The sequence below is a fragment of the Numenius arquata genome, chromosome 13, assembly GCF_964106895.1.
Source record: "Numenius arquata chromosome 13, bNumArq3.hap1.1, whole genome shotgun sequence".
NCBI lineage: Eukaryota > Metazoa > Chordata > Aves > Charadriiformes > Scolopacidae > Numenius > Numenius arquata.
The window spans coordinates 19,296,857-19,312,420 of record NC_133588.1 but is presented as its reverse complement, the minus strand read 5'-3'; the positions used below and the strand labels follow the sequence as shown (position 1 = coordinate 19,312,420).

The 15,564-nt window shown below is 46.4% G+C and overlaps 1 protein-coding gene across 1 annotated transcript; it reads right to left on the bottom strand.

Annotated features, from left to right (window-relative positions):
• Positions 1 to 634: 634 nt before the first annotated feature.
• Positions 635 to 15,325, bottom strand: CMTM3 (CKLF like MARVEL transmembrane domain containing 3). Its single transcript, XM_074158111.1, has 5 exons — positions 15,205 to 15,325; positions 7,252 to 7,407; positions 5,284 to 5,379; positions 4,304 to 4,421; positions 635 to 2,634 (listed from the first exon to the last, which is right to left on the bottom strand). Exons 1-5 carry the CDS (start codon positions 15,307 to 15,309, stop codon positions 2,606 to 2,608), a joined length of 504 nt encoding a protein of 167 aa, XP_074014212.1. The 5' UTR covers positions 15,310 to 15,325; the 3' UTR covers positions 635 to 2,605.
• Positions 15,326 to 15,564: the final 239 nt, after the last annotated feature.

Genomic DNA, 15,564 nt, shown 5'->3' with positions numbered 1-15,564 from the left:
TTAATTATTTTAATTGAATTCTCTTTACTGAAATAATATTCATAAAATAAAGAAGTGTATTTTATTTCAATCATGGGAATGGATCTTTTTAAATAAAAGGATGGAATCTTACACAAGTGCTTGACCCTGGGAGCAAACTGCTTAGAAATAAATTAAATCATCAAATATTTGAATGCTAACAATGAAATTCTCTGGACAGGCTAAAGAAGTCCTGAGGCAACTAAAGAGCAATTTTGTTTGCCTCTTCTGTTGATTTTTAGAAGTATTCCAATGTAAAAAAATATTACCAGAAAGCAGATCTTTTGGTTGTAACATGCCTGTGAAGGGTAAACCCCAAGGGGATGGTTGTTTATGACGCTGTTAGTTGCCGGGTAAGAGCACTGCATCTCCCCTGTCTACTAGAGATGCTAAAACTCATTCTTGGTTAAATTCTTTCACGCTTATGTGCTAAAGATGAAGTTTCTCCTTGCAGGATGCGTAAGCCTGAGTGACGATTGGTCTTCAGTGGTGGCTGTGTGCTATTGTCACCTCCCCAGCACACGGTGTCCTTCCTGACGGGGCTCCCTGAAACACCGGGGGTCAGGGGCAAGGCAGTAAAACCCAGTCTTACAATAAGACAAGACATCCAACCCTTCTATTAAAAGAGGTTTAATCCAGCATGGTTTCTAAATATTCACCACGTACTAATTTCCAGCTGTGACATGCAGTACATTTTTTTTTAATAAAAAAAAAGAGAAATATGAAACAATTGAATATAAAAATAAGCCCAGGTCCCCTGACTTCACAGTGTGTGCCAGTAAAATATGACAACAAAAAAGAAAGAAACATGGAATTTCATAGCGGAAAAAGCCCAAAGAGGTCTTTCTCGTAAAAGCAAAGATTATTTGTCACATTTGGAAGCAACCATTTGTTTTGCTTTTATTCCTTCAGTGTTCTGGAAATGGGAGATGCAGGAGCTGCATGTAACAGCTCCGAATCCGGCCGGACCTTCCCCAGCCCGCCGTTGGGTACCGTGTTCCTGCCCGTTGGCAGCCAGCTGCTAGTGGGGAACTGGCACCCAAGCCGTGATTCCGTTCCAAAGGAAATCTGCCTTTATTGTTTTACCTCTGTTTTTAATTTACTCTGTTAGTACCATCTGCTCTCCTTTTAATTACTTTTTGGTAAGGCCACCTGTTCTGGTACTGTATTAATTTTTTTTTTTTTTAAATGTATACAGGTTTATGTGAAATCGACCTCTCTGATGCCATATATAAGGAGCACGCTGTGCTTTTTCTGAGCAGTATGTGCTTATAGGTGGACACAAATATTTCAAGGTAGGTTGTGCCACCCACGAAAGCACCTTTTTGGAAATTCAGAAGTTTTCCCCCCAGAATACTAGACCATGAGATCAATCATGTCCTTCTGGGGCGGGGGGTGGGGGGAACCAACCAAAAATAACACACCCCCTGCAAAATAAAGGCTCTGGGAAAATGAATTTCCTTGCAGACATTCTTTAGTTTGGAGGTGGTTTTTCTGCCTTTTCACCGCGGGAAGGGTCTATTGCCCTCCTGGGACCCATCTATCCTGAGTTTTACAGAAACAGTCATCTGTTTTGCGAACCCAGTGGAGAAAGTCTAGCTCTACTTGGAATCATGGACTGGTTCAGGTTGGAAGAGACCTTAAACTTCAGTCTTCTCCCGGGAGGACCAGTGTTTGCAATGCAGCGCAGGAGATGAGGCAGCGATCTCTTTGCAGGCTATTCTATTTGCAGGCTTTGATAGACAGATGCTGGGTTGTTGGATGGCATTTGGCAAACCTTCCTCACCTGAGGGTGCAAACACGTACGAGGGCTCCCATGGAAGTACGTAGGAAGGGGGCTGGTAAGATGATGCCTCGTCTGTTCTACCTCAGATCTGTGGTGAAATTGCAGAAGATGGGCTGCGACCCCATCCAAGCAGCTTAAAAAAGTGATGATGGAATGTTTGATGAGCCAGCTGCCCCGTAGCACAATTGTACTTGGAAGTTTGTTCTTGCCCATTTCCAGTTGTCACTTGTCCTTGTCACAGACAGGCAGGAGATGGAGATGTGTTGAAACCAACATGTTGACTATAATCTATGCCTTTAGTGCTCGAGATAGTGGAATATTCAGACTTCAGATAAAGAAATACCATTAGTTAATCAAGAAAAATACAAATAAAGTAGAGGCATTCTGAGCCTCTCTTTTTTGGCACAGCAAGAAGTATAAAAGCTATAAGTGTTAAAGATTTGGAATTAAGAAAGTGTATTAAAAGCTCCGCTTATATGTTTAAAATACTATGTTCCCATTTACCCAGTACATTGTGGTGCTGAGTAAGGAGGGGCACCAGAGAACTGAGATGTGCTGTTTGGATACAGACCTCTCCGGCAGGGTGTAAAATCCGTAGTTCTGAAGGAATGTCTAATGGCACTGGGAATTGTTTCCTTTCCCTCATCACTGCCCTGTCTGCACGTTGGTGATTCTGTGAATGGAGCGGTGGGAAGAGGATGCCGGGGCTGGACTAAGGGAGATGTTTCAATTGGCAGTGCACCCAGCAAGGAGGAAAGTGCTCGGTCGTCTTCCCTTCGCGCTTGGTTGGTGTCTGGTTCTTCAGTCCTCATCGGAATTGGAGTCCTCGTCTGGAATTTAAAACAAGAAAGAACAGTGAAAATGAAAACCGGCAATCTCTGTGCCGGCTTTAGCTCTTGCTGGGAGAGGTAACGCTGCTCTTCGGCAGGGGTCTGCTTCAAAGGATATTCAGGCATATTCAGGAAAAGGCTTGTAAAATGATGGCTCTTACTGATGTGATGGAGCTTTAAATGGCATTTCAAAGGACTTGAGCAAGGCTGCCGAGAGGCTCTTGGACTGCTACAAGGTGGATAACGGCTCGGTTGAAAGAATTTGCAGGTATTATCGTTAGCGTGTCCACCAAGAGGAAGCCTGCTGCTTCCTCTGCTAGAATATTGCTGCTCCCTGTGGGTCACGGTTACGCGCTGCCGGTTAAACGTGTTGGAAAGCCAGAAGCTGTAAGATGTTAAGAAATCCCAATAGCCTTATAGCGGTACAGCTTGCCCAAGCGGCTTGTGGGCAAGCAAGGGATTTCTGGCCTTGGCCGCCCAGAGCTACAGCAGGACCGTGGGTTTGGTGTGGGAAGAACAGCACTGCGGGGCAGGACCCTTCTGGCACGGTCAAATCATTCACACAAGGCTGCATGGCTGCGGATTTGTAAGTTTATATATTTCTCCAGGGAAAACAGATCTAATTTTTAGCCTGATTTTTGTACCCTTGTCATCTGTTCTTCTTCTGAGGTCAGTTCAGTTTGTGGGGATAAACGGTTTTTAGTCTAATGGTGTTTCCTATGATCTGTTCCTTTAATTCTCCTTTTCCTTGTCTCTCTTTCTGACCTAAAGCTTGCAAAACATTTAACAGTCCACTAAAATACCTGGAAAAGACTGTTAGTGTTCCTATATACCTTCTAGGATTCTGTACGCGTGTCTTGGGTGTTTGAGGGTTTTTGTAGGTTTGGGGTTTGTGTGGGGTGGTTTTGGGGATTTTTTGTTTGTTTTTTAGCGTGGAGCAAACTTTCTCATCTGTGTGGGTGCAATGAGGAGTCTCACAGGGGCCCGATGCCCGATTTGGGTACTGCAAAACAGCGACCTGTGTCCTGCCCTGGCTTGAAATGGGCTTGAATTCCCAACAGTGGCTCCCTCTCGTTATCCTTGTCTATGTGGATCTTCCTGGTTTGAGGTACGCTGAACCTCCTGTACTAGAAAGAGATTTGATAACAATCTTGTTAATTTTACACAGCGTGGCCCTTGGGTTTCAAGGCCATTTGCCCACAGATGGTCAAAGCTTGACCCTGAATAAGAAGTCAAGATAAAGAGATGATAAAGAGAAAAGCGCTATTGAACCTAAGAGACTGTGGACTAATGGATGTTAATAATTAAGTTGTAAAAAAAAAAAAAAAAAAAAAAAGGTGGATGTTTATGATGGGAGGAAAAAAAGTCTGTGCTGCACAATAATTTGTATGATTGGTTTTGGGGCCTTTCAAAGTCAGATGGCACAAAACTCTGAGAAACTTCCCATTCCTGGCCGGCTAGTTATCTTTATGAATCACTGACATTCCAGTTGTATTTTGAGACTAAGCAGCCCCATAACTCAGCGTAGCTGTGGCATACAAAACCAAGGTAGCCAAGAATAGAAACTGTTACTACTGAGTGAGGGCTCTTGCTCCCCTGTGAAGGGTGAAATGGAGAAGAAAATCTCACGTTACATGCTCGTTTAAGCAAAACAGGGAATTTTACCCACCTTCTGACTTGCGCTCCTCAGGGGAATCGGGACTGCCTTGCTTGAGAAAAGTAACCAGCTCATTGAAGGTTATGTAGAAATCAATGGCGTACGCTATCGTGGCTATAAATCCAAACACCTAAAATGGCAAAAAAATACTCTTTTTAGTGACAGTTCACGTCCATCAGTGAAAAAAAAACCACAAAAGAAGCCTAGAGTGAGCAGCAGAGTGGCAAGAAGGGGCTGGTTCTCAGTCTGAGGAGCTCGGGTAAATGCTACATTACCTTGTTCCGTGTCCAAACCGAGTGACAAAGTTTAAAACAGGATCTTTGTGTGGAAATGGTGTGTGACTTGGGCTGGTTTGGTAGAGGTTGCTGGCTGACACTACTGGGTGTTGTTCTTCCCTATCTTTAAAAATTATTATGCAGATTTTATTTATGTTGCGTACATTATTGATGCTCAGGGTCAGGTTGCAGATGGAGAGGCTGTATTTTATTTCTGAACACAAACTGCTGACGAGGAAGGCTCTCTCCTGGGCAGTCTCTGTACTGGAGGGTAAAATGACACTGCTCTTGTTTCAACTCATCCAAGTAAAAGTAAGCAGTAGAGGCAGGAGGTTGAAATTACTTAATTTAGACTGTCTTTAGTAGTTACAGGTTTGATTTCTTTTATTATTATTGTCTCCATTTAAGGATCTTGATGTTCTTTGTAGGAACAGAGTGGGTTTTTTTTCCCTGTACAGCTGGTGACACTAAAAAGCAGAATAGGTGCCTTCCCCGTGGAGTACAGGTAACATTGAGCAGAGCTGTTAGGATGAAAAAACCATTAATTGATTGAAAACCTGTTTTTCTAAATAACCTACCATTTCTACCTTGCTTTAGGCAAATCTAATTCTCAGTTAGTTAACTGAAGAAACTTCTGCTACTTGCAATGAGGTCAAAATGGAATTCTCCATATGCAGTTCACCAGAATACCCAAGTGGGAAGCTCACATCTACTCACCCCTCCTGCTTCAGATGCTCCGTCGCTGTATCTTGAGACGGCAGCAATTGAAATGGCAAAGTAAATAATGGCAGCAGTGACGCACCGCAAGAAATCCTGTAAAATAAGCATTGTGGCATTCCCAGATTAGGCATGGAATTCCAACATACAAACTCTTCTCTAAATGACCGTTAAAAACCACCCTTCTTGTTGTTGTGTCAGCGGAGTGGCCCGATGCTGGAGCGTGACTGCAGCCCGCTGTTGGCAGCGGATGAATTATTCATCTGGGAAATATTTTTAAATCAGAGATGACTGGAGTCTTGGCATTAGCTGCTGCTCTTATAGATGGGGGTATAAATCCTACTGTTAACATGCTTGTGTTGGGCAGAGCTGTCTCCAGGCTGAGGAGGGTGGTCTTTCTCTGGCATTTAACTTGGAGCAAGGACTCTAATGGAAGAACAATTTAAATTGCTTTAAGAAGTCTCACCTGTCAGCACAACTCCTGCGGTACCACAGGCTCTGGAGGAGCATCCCAGCTCCCATGGGGAACAGGCGTGTGCTTGTTTCTGTGTAGGAGCAGGCCTGGCTGTAGGAACTCCTCACTTAGGAACTAAATGCTTTGTTTAGTGTTTAAAACGATGATTTATAGTTAGTATGTATATCTGTAACTCCAACAGCTGGCCTGAAGTGAATGTACCCCATGCTGTCATGGAAATACGCGGTTCTGTGGCCGAGACGGCAGCTCTGCAGGGCAGGGACCGTGCCCTGTAACACAAGCACGCCCCGAGCTGTACAGTAAATAAAGAGCTGTGATTCCCCAGCGCACGCGTAAATCACGTGAGCGGGAATAATGGTATCCTGACCCCTCTGTTCGCAATTACATCTTCTGCCTTTTCAGAACAGATGGGTGAATAAGATACTGTCTCAAAACACAAATCCTGCAAGAAACTTGACTCTTTTGAAGTCAGGACGAGGTCAATTATCTACATTCTGCGGCTGGAGCATATTATGTTGATGGACATAATAAACATACAAGTGCGGTTTTTTCTGTCTTAGTTTGGGAATCAGATGCGTGTAGAAAATGGGAAAAGGACAGAACTGAGATTACCATCTGAAAGCCACGCACGCTGCCATAGTCAAAGTCACTGCTATTGTGTTACCCACCAGTGACCGTGCTAATGTTATTTTTATACATTGAGAGCTCTAATTCGGACCGCACTGTGACGAGCTATTGCTAGACTGTACCAAAAGAGAATCCAAATGGATTGGAATATTTTTTGCTGTTAAAGTATTAGTACTGCTAGACAAATGCTCCCTTTGCAGCGTATGTTTGAAGCAAGGGAGACATCCAGTGGCCAGTGTGCAGGGATGAGGACGAGCCAGGGGTTCCCTTTGCATGGATGAGCATCTCCTGGGAGGAGCTGCAGGGGTTTCCCCCCTTAAAACTGTAGCTGTGAGATTGTGTCTGAGCACGACTCTGCATCCCAACAGCACCTACCTGGGAATTCTAAAACGTCTTAGTGAAATATATCATTGGAGTTGGACTAGATGATCTCCAGAGGTCCCTTGCAACCCTGTATCATTCTGTGATTCTGTGATACGCATTGCTATATAGCATGCCTCAGTTTCACCATTTGTAAGGGTGGAAATACGGGGTCTCCATATTAAGGAGAGCCCAGCTGCGGTCAGAGTTACTTGGGCTGGTGTTGCCTGCTTCTGAAGATCCAGCCCTAAGCCGTTTACCAGGAATCAGGCAGAAATTCTCTGCTTTAATAAAACCATGCTTTGTGTCGACACCAAGAAAGCTGTAGTATGTAGTATAGCATAGTGTAAATACCTTTGGGACCTTCTGAATGAGCGGCAACGTGGAGACGTTTCTAACGAGGGGCTGTGGTTGTTAACAGTCAGCCTAAACTCCTGTGCAGTCCCTTTTACTCGTGTCACACCGTACAATTAAATCCGTGGGTTTATATTGCACATGTCACTTACCGACAAAGGCCAGTAGAGTCCTTTGAACTTCTCGTTAAGTTTGAAGGTGTAGGCAAAAAAAAGAAACAGCGCCAGCAGAAACTCTAGGAGCGGTACCATCATGAAAGAGGAAGCTAGAGACGCGATGTAGCAGATAAAGATGATAAATGACAGCACCTGGAGTAAAGGAAAAACACGAGTTATTCGCATGGAATAGCAGAGCCTTGAGCAGCTTTGCAGCCTTATTCTCCCTGTCCGTCGGTGCTGCTGGTGAGGGAAGATCTTGCTTCCTACTTTTTTTTTTTCTTTCTTTCTTTCCTTGGGCCAAATGAATGATCTTGTTCAGCACGGAATAAATCTAAAGTAATGGCATTTATGTCAACGCGTGTGAAATTGACTTTCCAGAGAGCCGGGTGGATTTGCTCCTCTCCCAGTCAGTAATTTGCTTTGGATTGTAAACAGTTCTGACAACATAATTCTGAAAATAGAGTGAGGCATTGCCAAGTGAACAGAGCTTTAAGCTTCCAAGCGTGACAGTTCTCGTTTGAAATCCAAACCGTTGCTCAGATAGCCCAAAGTAACTCAGCGTTCATAATCTTCTTAGAGTTGAAAGGAAAAAAAGCTGCTCTTGATGGATGGAATAAAGCTGAGAATTAATTATTCTGCGATTTCTGGAAGCCTCTGGTGCTAGTTTTCCAGTGTAGACAGCTATTTTGGAGAGTAATAGGATAGAGAACTCTCACAGACTTGTTTTATCTCTATGTTGTTTCCTAACTCTACAAAAGAATAAAAATGGCGTTTATTTTCCCATTCAATTAAAGTACCTTTAGAATGTGGTTTATGGCTCAAAATAGAAAGTTTCCCAAGGGGAAAATAGCTACAGAAAATGCATTTTCACCTAAAGCAGAGAGTACCAAGGTGCTGTGCTACCCTTCTGGACCTTCAGCTGCTGTATTTGTCTGTGGAAGCGGGAGGGGAGGGAACCCTGGGGAAACCTCGTAAAATTGTCAGACGATGTGCTGAGATTTTGCCTCACTAAATTGCAGGTCTATGGATTTCTTTGCTGCCACCGTGTGTTCCTGGGAACCACCTCTACCTCAAAAAAATACAAAATCATTATTATACTTGAAAGATAAGGCTCCTATAATTAATTATTAATTGCTCCTCTGAGAGGTCAGTCAACCCTCAAATACACGTATCAAAAGAGCCCATTTAGGTTTAGGGGCAACTAAGCAGTTCAATCCTGGTGAAATAATTTCTTAATTGAATGAATTAACAAGCCTTTATTCTAAGCCTGTTTTTTGGGGGGAGTCAGTTCTTGACCAGGACATGAATAACTGGAGTATATTGTTTTGATCCATTAGGACTGGGTGGTGAAGTTTGAGAGGATGTGATATTTTTAGTAAGATACTATATTTATCTTAAAATGCCTATGCATTGTTCTTGATTCATTGGGTTGTAAGAAACCGATCTGGTGTAATATAGAGAGCTCACTTCTGCATCGAGGCCTGTTGCCTGTTATTATTTATCCTATTTGTTGTTATTTATCCTATTATTATTTGCTTATTGCTTACAAAGCCCCTTTGCAGGTTTTTCTGGAGTTGTCATATAGTGGAGGGAGCTCAGTCAATGCGTCTTATCCTTAATGTGGTATTTTATTTCTCTGAATGGAAAGCGATAGGTACTGTTTGAGGAGAAGCGGATGTAACGGAACTTGGAAACTGCTAGGAGGAGAGAGGACTTCTTCCTCCTCCCCACCATACCACCTGTTCCCTTCCACCCCCATGGAATGAAACCAGAAAGGAACGGACTTTGTGAATCTGCTTCACTCGTGATTGTGGAACATAATTTAGAGGCCGTTTCATGTTTTCTTGGTTTAAAAAGAAACCACCATGTTGCTAAGACGTTTTTCCTTACTTGTTCTGGTGTTTAAAAATAAAAATCTCTTCCTTTCTCTGTCTAAAGGAAAGTGTGTGACAGCTGAGACGTAGTGATGGTGAAGTACATGGGGATGAAGAGCAGCAGAGAGGAGACACCCTCAGGAAAGGTCCAACCAACCAACCCCCTTTCGATAGCAGAACACTAGACCTGAACTAAACCTGGTAGATCTCTTCTGAAAGAACTAAAGGCGGTGTTAAATAATACATCATACTGCGGCAGCGAGGGGAGGCGGAGAGGCAAATTTCAGGCAGGGTGGAGATCACTCTGATCTCGACTCTGATACCGTCACTCCTGCGCTCGCTCTGCCTTAATAGAAAGAAAAAGGTTTCCCGTCAGAGGCGTTAACTGTTGGGTGAAAGGAAGAGCCTTTGTGTTCTCTCTCTCTGTGTAACTCGGGGTTCCCGCTGTCTCCCCCTCGCCCAAGGGCCCTGGGCAGGTCCGCGGGGGCTGACAGGCCGTGCTGTGCCCGAGACCCTGCCGTTAAACACGGACAGTATTAGTTGTCCATGTTTAAATCTAGTTAACAGGCCAGCTACTTGCTCCAAGGCCACGTTAAAAACAAAACAAAAGCAACCCCAGCAAACCAAAAACCCACCACCCTTGATTTGCAACAAGTCCCTTGATTTCAGTGGATTAGGATGATCACGACTGATTCCTTTCCCTGTTACTATGAAGTGTGATAATTGCTCTCCAATTAGGCATCATTCCTCGTTTTGGGAGCCTGAAATGGCCCGAGGAACGTTTTATGTGAAATAATGCACACCTTAAAAAATAGCAGAGCAGACTTTGAGAATGAAGGTTTGAAAGAGGGTATTTTAGATGCTACGGTCTTCACTGAGGCGAGGCTGGAAGGGGGGGCAGGCAGGTATTGGAAAAAAAAAAAAAGAGAAAGAAAAGGCAGGAGGGGCTCGAAGGCTCCGTCGGGCGACAGCTCGTGTTTCGGTTTTCTTTTTTGTCTGTGGGGCGGCTGGGTCACAGTCTTACCGGTGCCTTGGGGACAGCCCTGTGTCACACCAGAGCTCACAAAGCTGTTGGCTTTTGATGATGTTTCTCGTTTCTTTTGGTTTAGAGCTCATTTCCCCTTCTGGCAGGGGGAGTGCATGAGCTCCCTGAGCAGTACTGAATGCTATCTGTTACTCTCTCTTTTGAGTTATAAAACTGAGTAGGTTTCTTGTTACCTTGTCTGACCGTTTAATTGCAGTGCCACTAAGTGAAACATTTGATGTCAGCTAAAAATTTGTTAATTTAAAAAATGTACCTCTCCTCCCACAGTACAAACACTGATGTGCCACTCTGTACCCAGAAAGAACGAACACCTACTGACTTACTTTTCCAGACTTCAGGTCTTTGAGACAAACATCTGGCAAACCCAAAGTTGCTCTAAAAACGGGACTCAAAAGCCACCTTCAGCTTATAGCTTGACCCTCTAAAGACCCTCAAGTGATCCACTGCCCATCACACTTGTTTCACCCCTTTTTTCCTGAAGTTGTGTGTTTAAAAGTGATTTTGGAGAAAGGTCCAGCAATGGGATCTTGTCATTTTTCTATCAGCTCTGTGTCTACGCTAAACAAAAAACCAACCAAAACCATCCAGAGAGGAAGTTTGTGAAGCTCAAAGCAGCTGCGAGTTCACTTCCAGCACTTTCAGGCTCAGAAAGCACTGCTGCTTCTGGGAGGGAAAAATAAAAGTAGTCATGTTTTATCAGTTTTGTCCATTTGTATTTACAGAGAGTGCTTCTTCCTCCTTCGGGATTACATCCTGGGCATAGAGAGCAGCTGGGAGCTGCTGCTGAAAGGTTGGTGGAATTGCAGCCGGCTTCACCAAGGAGGAATATTTGGATGCAGAAAGCTCTAGTGCAGGAAAGAGCAGGGCAGGATCCTTTCATGGTCTGGCAGCGGTAAGGTTATAACAAATCCAGGCTAAAAAGAGGCTGGATTCTTCATTCAGCACCTTTTTTTTTGTGGTGGGAATGGGAACATACAGAACAGAGAAAGAACTACTACATGTTAATTGTTTTTTCTCAAAGGAACTTCTTTGGTATTGTGCTTCAAAAAAAGTAATTTTCTACCATGTAATTATCACTTAATATTGTGTTGCTGGGCTGCTTAAACTGGCCAGGCATAATGAAGTTATACTGTATCATAGAACCACGGCAGGCTCCTCTCGCCCAGCTGCCAAACAGGACAGGTTTGCTTCAAGAGGCTTAAAAGCAGCTCATGGTGATCTCTTTAGGGCAAGGGTGCATTTCGTTATTGTTTATTGGTGCAGAGAGAGACAGCAGGTCACTCAGTGGTCTCTGCTATTCAGTTACTTCTTCTCCATCGTTATTTGCCGTGGAGGTGAAGCTCTTGCTTCCCCCAGAATTAGCTCCAAGGGTCACCTTCTGGCTACAGACCAGAGGAAGGCACAGGGCTCATCCTGGGAGGAGGCTTTGCACAGAGCAGCTGGAAGTTCCAGTTATGAAGGTCAGAAAAAGTCTGGAAAGAGAGAAGACAGACAGGAAAAGAGGAGAAAAACGGGCACATTGATTTCTACACCCTTTGTGTCACCGTAAAGGCGACAAACTTATACAGGGCCTTACATATTCATACTATATAGAATAATGGAATGGGTTGGGTTGGAAGGAACCTTAAAACTCATCTAGTCCACCACCCTGCCCTGGGCAGGGACACCTCCCACCAGACCAGGTTGCTCCAAGCCCCGTCCAACTTGGCCTTGAACCCCTCCAGGGATGGGGCAGCCACAGCTTCTCTGGGCAACCTGGGCCAGGCTCTCACCACCCTCACAGCAAAGAAGTTCTTCCCAATATCTCATCTCAATCTCCCCTCTTTCAGTGTCAAACCATTCCCCCCCATCCTATGGCTCCCCTCCCTGATCAAGAGTCCCTCCCCATCTCTCCTAAAGGGGCTCTAAGGTCTCCCCAGAGCCTTCTTTTCTCCAGGCTGAACCCCCCCAACTCTCTCAGCCTGTCCTCAGCCCTGTTTTTTATTAAAAATATAGGTAGTGCCACTGCATACTGGCTTCAGCGGACTAAGGAGATGCAAACTAAAGTAGTCACCAGGAGAAACACAAAAACTTGACTGAAATAGCTGAGGTGAGCAGCAGAATGTATCAATGTGGATCTTGCCTGGAGAAGCTCTGGTGGTAGGTACCAGAGTGGCTCTTAAATGGTTCCAACACAGGATGGAGGGAACTGAAAAACGCGTCTCTTAAGGAGGAGAAGAGCATGGATGAGATGCTGACCTTCAAGGCAGAAACTTGAGCGTTTAGGAAAAACCAGTATCTTAAGAGGAGTGTTAAAATATATAGAAGAAATAACGGTAGGGGGAGAAAACAGAAAGGAAAAAAGAAAGAGAAAAAACTTAACCTGGCAGATAAAGAACGGTGTTTGGGAAGTGGAGGAGCGAGACAGTGGGAATACACGGGATCAGGAGAGAGAGCAAAGCTTATACATATAGTTACTGCTGCTTTGGGGCTGTGTACCTATCCCAGGTGGAATAAAAAATTAATACGGTGGAAGATCAAAAGGAAAAGGGGGGTGAGGGGGTGGACTTCCTTCTCTGAATAACATTTGAGATTATAATTAAGTTTCTAGCAGCGTAATCAGCTTCATCACCCGCATAACTTGTTCTGGAGGATGCACCAGAAAGCCCAGACCTGGTCGCCCACGGCGCAGTTTACGTGCCGACAGGAAAATTACACCTGGACGTTGTAAAAAGCCATAGTTGTTTCATGTGAAAAAGTGTGTAAATGCTGGGTTTAAAAAGTGGGGTTAGCAGTTCCTTCAGTCTGAGCAAAGCACTCCCCGCCGGCAGCGCAGGAGAAGGGCAGGGGCTGGTGTGGATGCGGTACTTGCGCTCTTTTACGCGGTCGGAGTGGGTCCCCTGTAGTTTGTGACAGCTGGGCCCATCATTTGCCACTTCTCCCAGGTGAAACGAGGCTTTTCAACGCGGTTACTTCCACCAAGCGCACACCAGCACCGTCCCTGGCCTGCGGGAACTGGCCGAGGCCACCTCCTGTTCCCTTTCTGCCACGGACCCGAGAGGAGAAGTGGAGCCATCCGCCCCCGCGGAGACCTGTGTGCACCATCCTGCTTCGCGTCCTTGGTAATGCATTTTTCAGTACGTGCTGGTTTGCTTTTTGAGCGTTGAAGAAAAAAACCTGACGCGGCGTTTCCTGTAGCTGAGCAGAGCAGCTGCGATCGGCCGGCGGAGATGCCGCTTCTTTGCATGAGGTTAAAGACGGAGAAATCAAGCGCGTTTCTCGTGACTTGCTGAATAATAATGTGACAGAGACATTCGGCAACGATAATGAGACCCCCGTTTGGTGTCTGAACAAAGGACACCGTTTGAAATCTGTATCCCATGAATATTATTTGCGTACGTTTATGCAGAACCCAACCCCATGTTTTCCTCAAAGAGGAAAAATCAAGCATTGAAGACAAGAAATAGGAAGCTAAAAACGAAACGCAGATTTTAATGATAATAGATTCAAGTTGGACTCGTCTTCAGTTATTTGGCACTGCGTTTCTCTAATTGTACGCAGCCTGGATTGATCCTGTGTTGTCTCCCAAGGATTTCTGATGGCAAAGCTGAGACAACGGGAGAGAAACTACTGCTGCCTCCCCTCTGCTGAGAGAAGACCCCTCCTGGAATTGACCCCTGTGCCCGTGGGGCGGCCGTGGGGCACACAGAAAGCTGCGGCAGAGGGGATTTTGGAGCTGCTCTCGGCCAGCCAAGCCTGCAGCGAGCCCTCGCAAAGGATAAATCCGTCTTTTGTCAAGACAGAGCGGTTTTATTACTCCAAGGAGGGATGATCAGTGCTTCTCTATGACAACATAAGGGTGAGTCTGATCCCGTGACCAAAACAGTATTCCTCAAAGATGTCATCATTCAGAGATGTTAAAAAGCCAGGCTCTCCCAAAGTCATCCTTTATGGGCTTGTACAGGAAATTCCAGTGTATGTTATGGTATGTAACAAAAACACGTGCCAAAGGAGCAACGTTAGTTGGGCTTTGGCATCTTCTAAATGTGTGGGTTTGTCTTCACCATGAGTGCTGCGGGTTTCCTGGCAGTTTTACAGCATTTTTGGTGGAGCTGAAGCAGCCCGTGGCCTGACGAGGCCCGTGCTCCCCACCACAGCAGTGTCCTCATCTCCCCGAGGAATGGTTTTCCCCACTCAAAAGCCAATCCGGCCATTCCTTCCCTTTCTCCTGCTGGAATGTCCCTGTTGCCTTCTCCGAGCTGTCACCGGGGTCACCCAGAGACACCCTACACACCTCCACAGCGCTCCACGTACTTGGGCTGTCCCGATATTTGACTGCCCGCCGTCAAAACTCCAGCTAAAATTACAGAGAACTTGGCGTTCAAACTCAGCGTTCAAATTCCTCGTTATTTCTAGTACAAATGATGCTGAAAGTCTGCTCTTGATCACCTGACTTCCTCTTAAAATGTAACTTTTGATTGTCGAGTACCGTGGGGTAGGTTTTTCCGGTCCCACGAGTAAAGGAGCAGAAAGCGTGACCCCCAGCCTGGGCAGCCTGTCACCCCCCCAGCCCTCTATCAAGGAGCACACCTCATCAATTAATGAGTTACGTCTCTCCCCACGCGCTGGGGACAAGCTGTCCCGTGGCCGTGGCGCCAGGGGACGAGGCCGAGCTGGTCGGTCGCGGCCACGGGGTTCACGCTGCAAACGGGGTAAAACGAAATCACAGCCGTTTTTAACTGAAAAAGGGGGTTTCTGCGAAAGGGGGGGCACTGGAGGCTTAATGCGAGGAGTATCGGGGTTCGGCCCGAGCACAACTCAGCTCTCACCCCCATGGTGGGCTGCTCCCGGCTCCCCCCCCCCCCCCAGCTCCCACCCCGAGGGACCCGCACCGGGATCGGGCGAGCCCTTCCCTCGCCCGTGGCGGGGGGGGAACCGGCTCCGTACGGGGAGGGGGGATGCCCGGAGCCCCCGGGACACGGGGGCTGCGCTCCGGCCCCGGCCGCCCCCCCCAAAGCCCTGCGAGCCCCCTCCCCCCCAAGCCCTTACCGACTCCGCGGTGAGGAGCTGGCCCTTGCGGGAGCAGAGGAATTCCCGGGGGGGCAGGAGGGAGCGCGGCCCGGGCGGCGGCGCGGCGGCCCCCGGCTCCTCCATGGCGGCAGCGGCCGCGGGATGCGGGACGGGGCGGGGGGGACGGGACGGGACGGGGCGGGGGTTCTCCTGTGTGAAGGAGGGAAGCGGAAATCGTGACACTGCGGAAACGTGAAAAAAAAAAAGTCTCAGCATCCCCAAATCTGGGTGGCGGACGGGGGGGGGGGTGCCCTCCCGGGCAGCGGTGTGATTTGTAACACTCATTGAGCCGCCGTCTTCATGGCCCCCTGATTGGGGCGCACCAGGGAGGTCGCGGGG

Excerpts from the sequence above, each read along its gene's own strand:
- CMTM3 (XM_074158111.1), bottom strand. The coding sequence starts at position 15,309 with ATGGAGGAGCCGGGGGCCGCCGCGCCGCCGCCCGGGCCGCGCTCCCTC. Across the intron at positions 7,408-15,204 it reads AGCTCCTCACCGCGGAGTCG|GTGCTGTCATTTATCATCTT; the intron begins GTAAGGGCTTGG and ends CCTTTACTCCAG. Across the intron at positions 5,380-7,251 it reads GACTCTACTGGCCTTTGTCG|GATTTCTTGCGGTGCGTCAC; the intron begins GTAAGTGACATG and ends CTTATTTTACAG.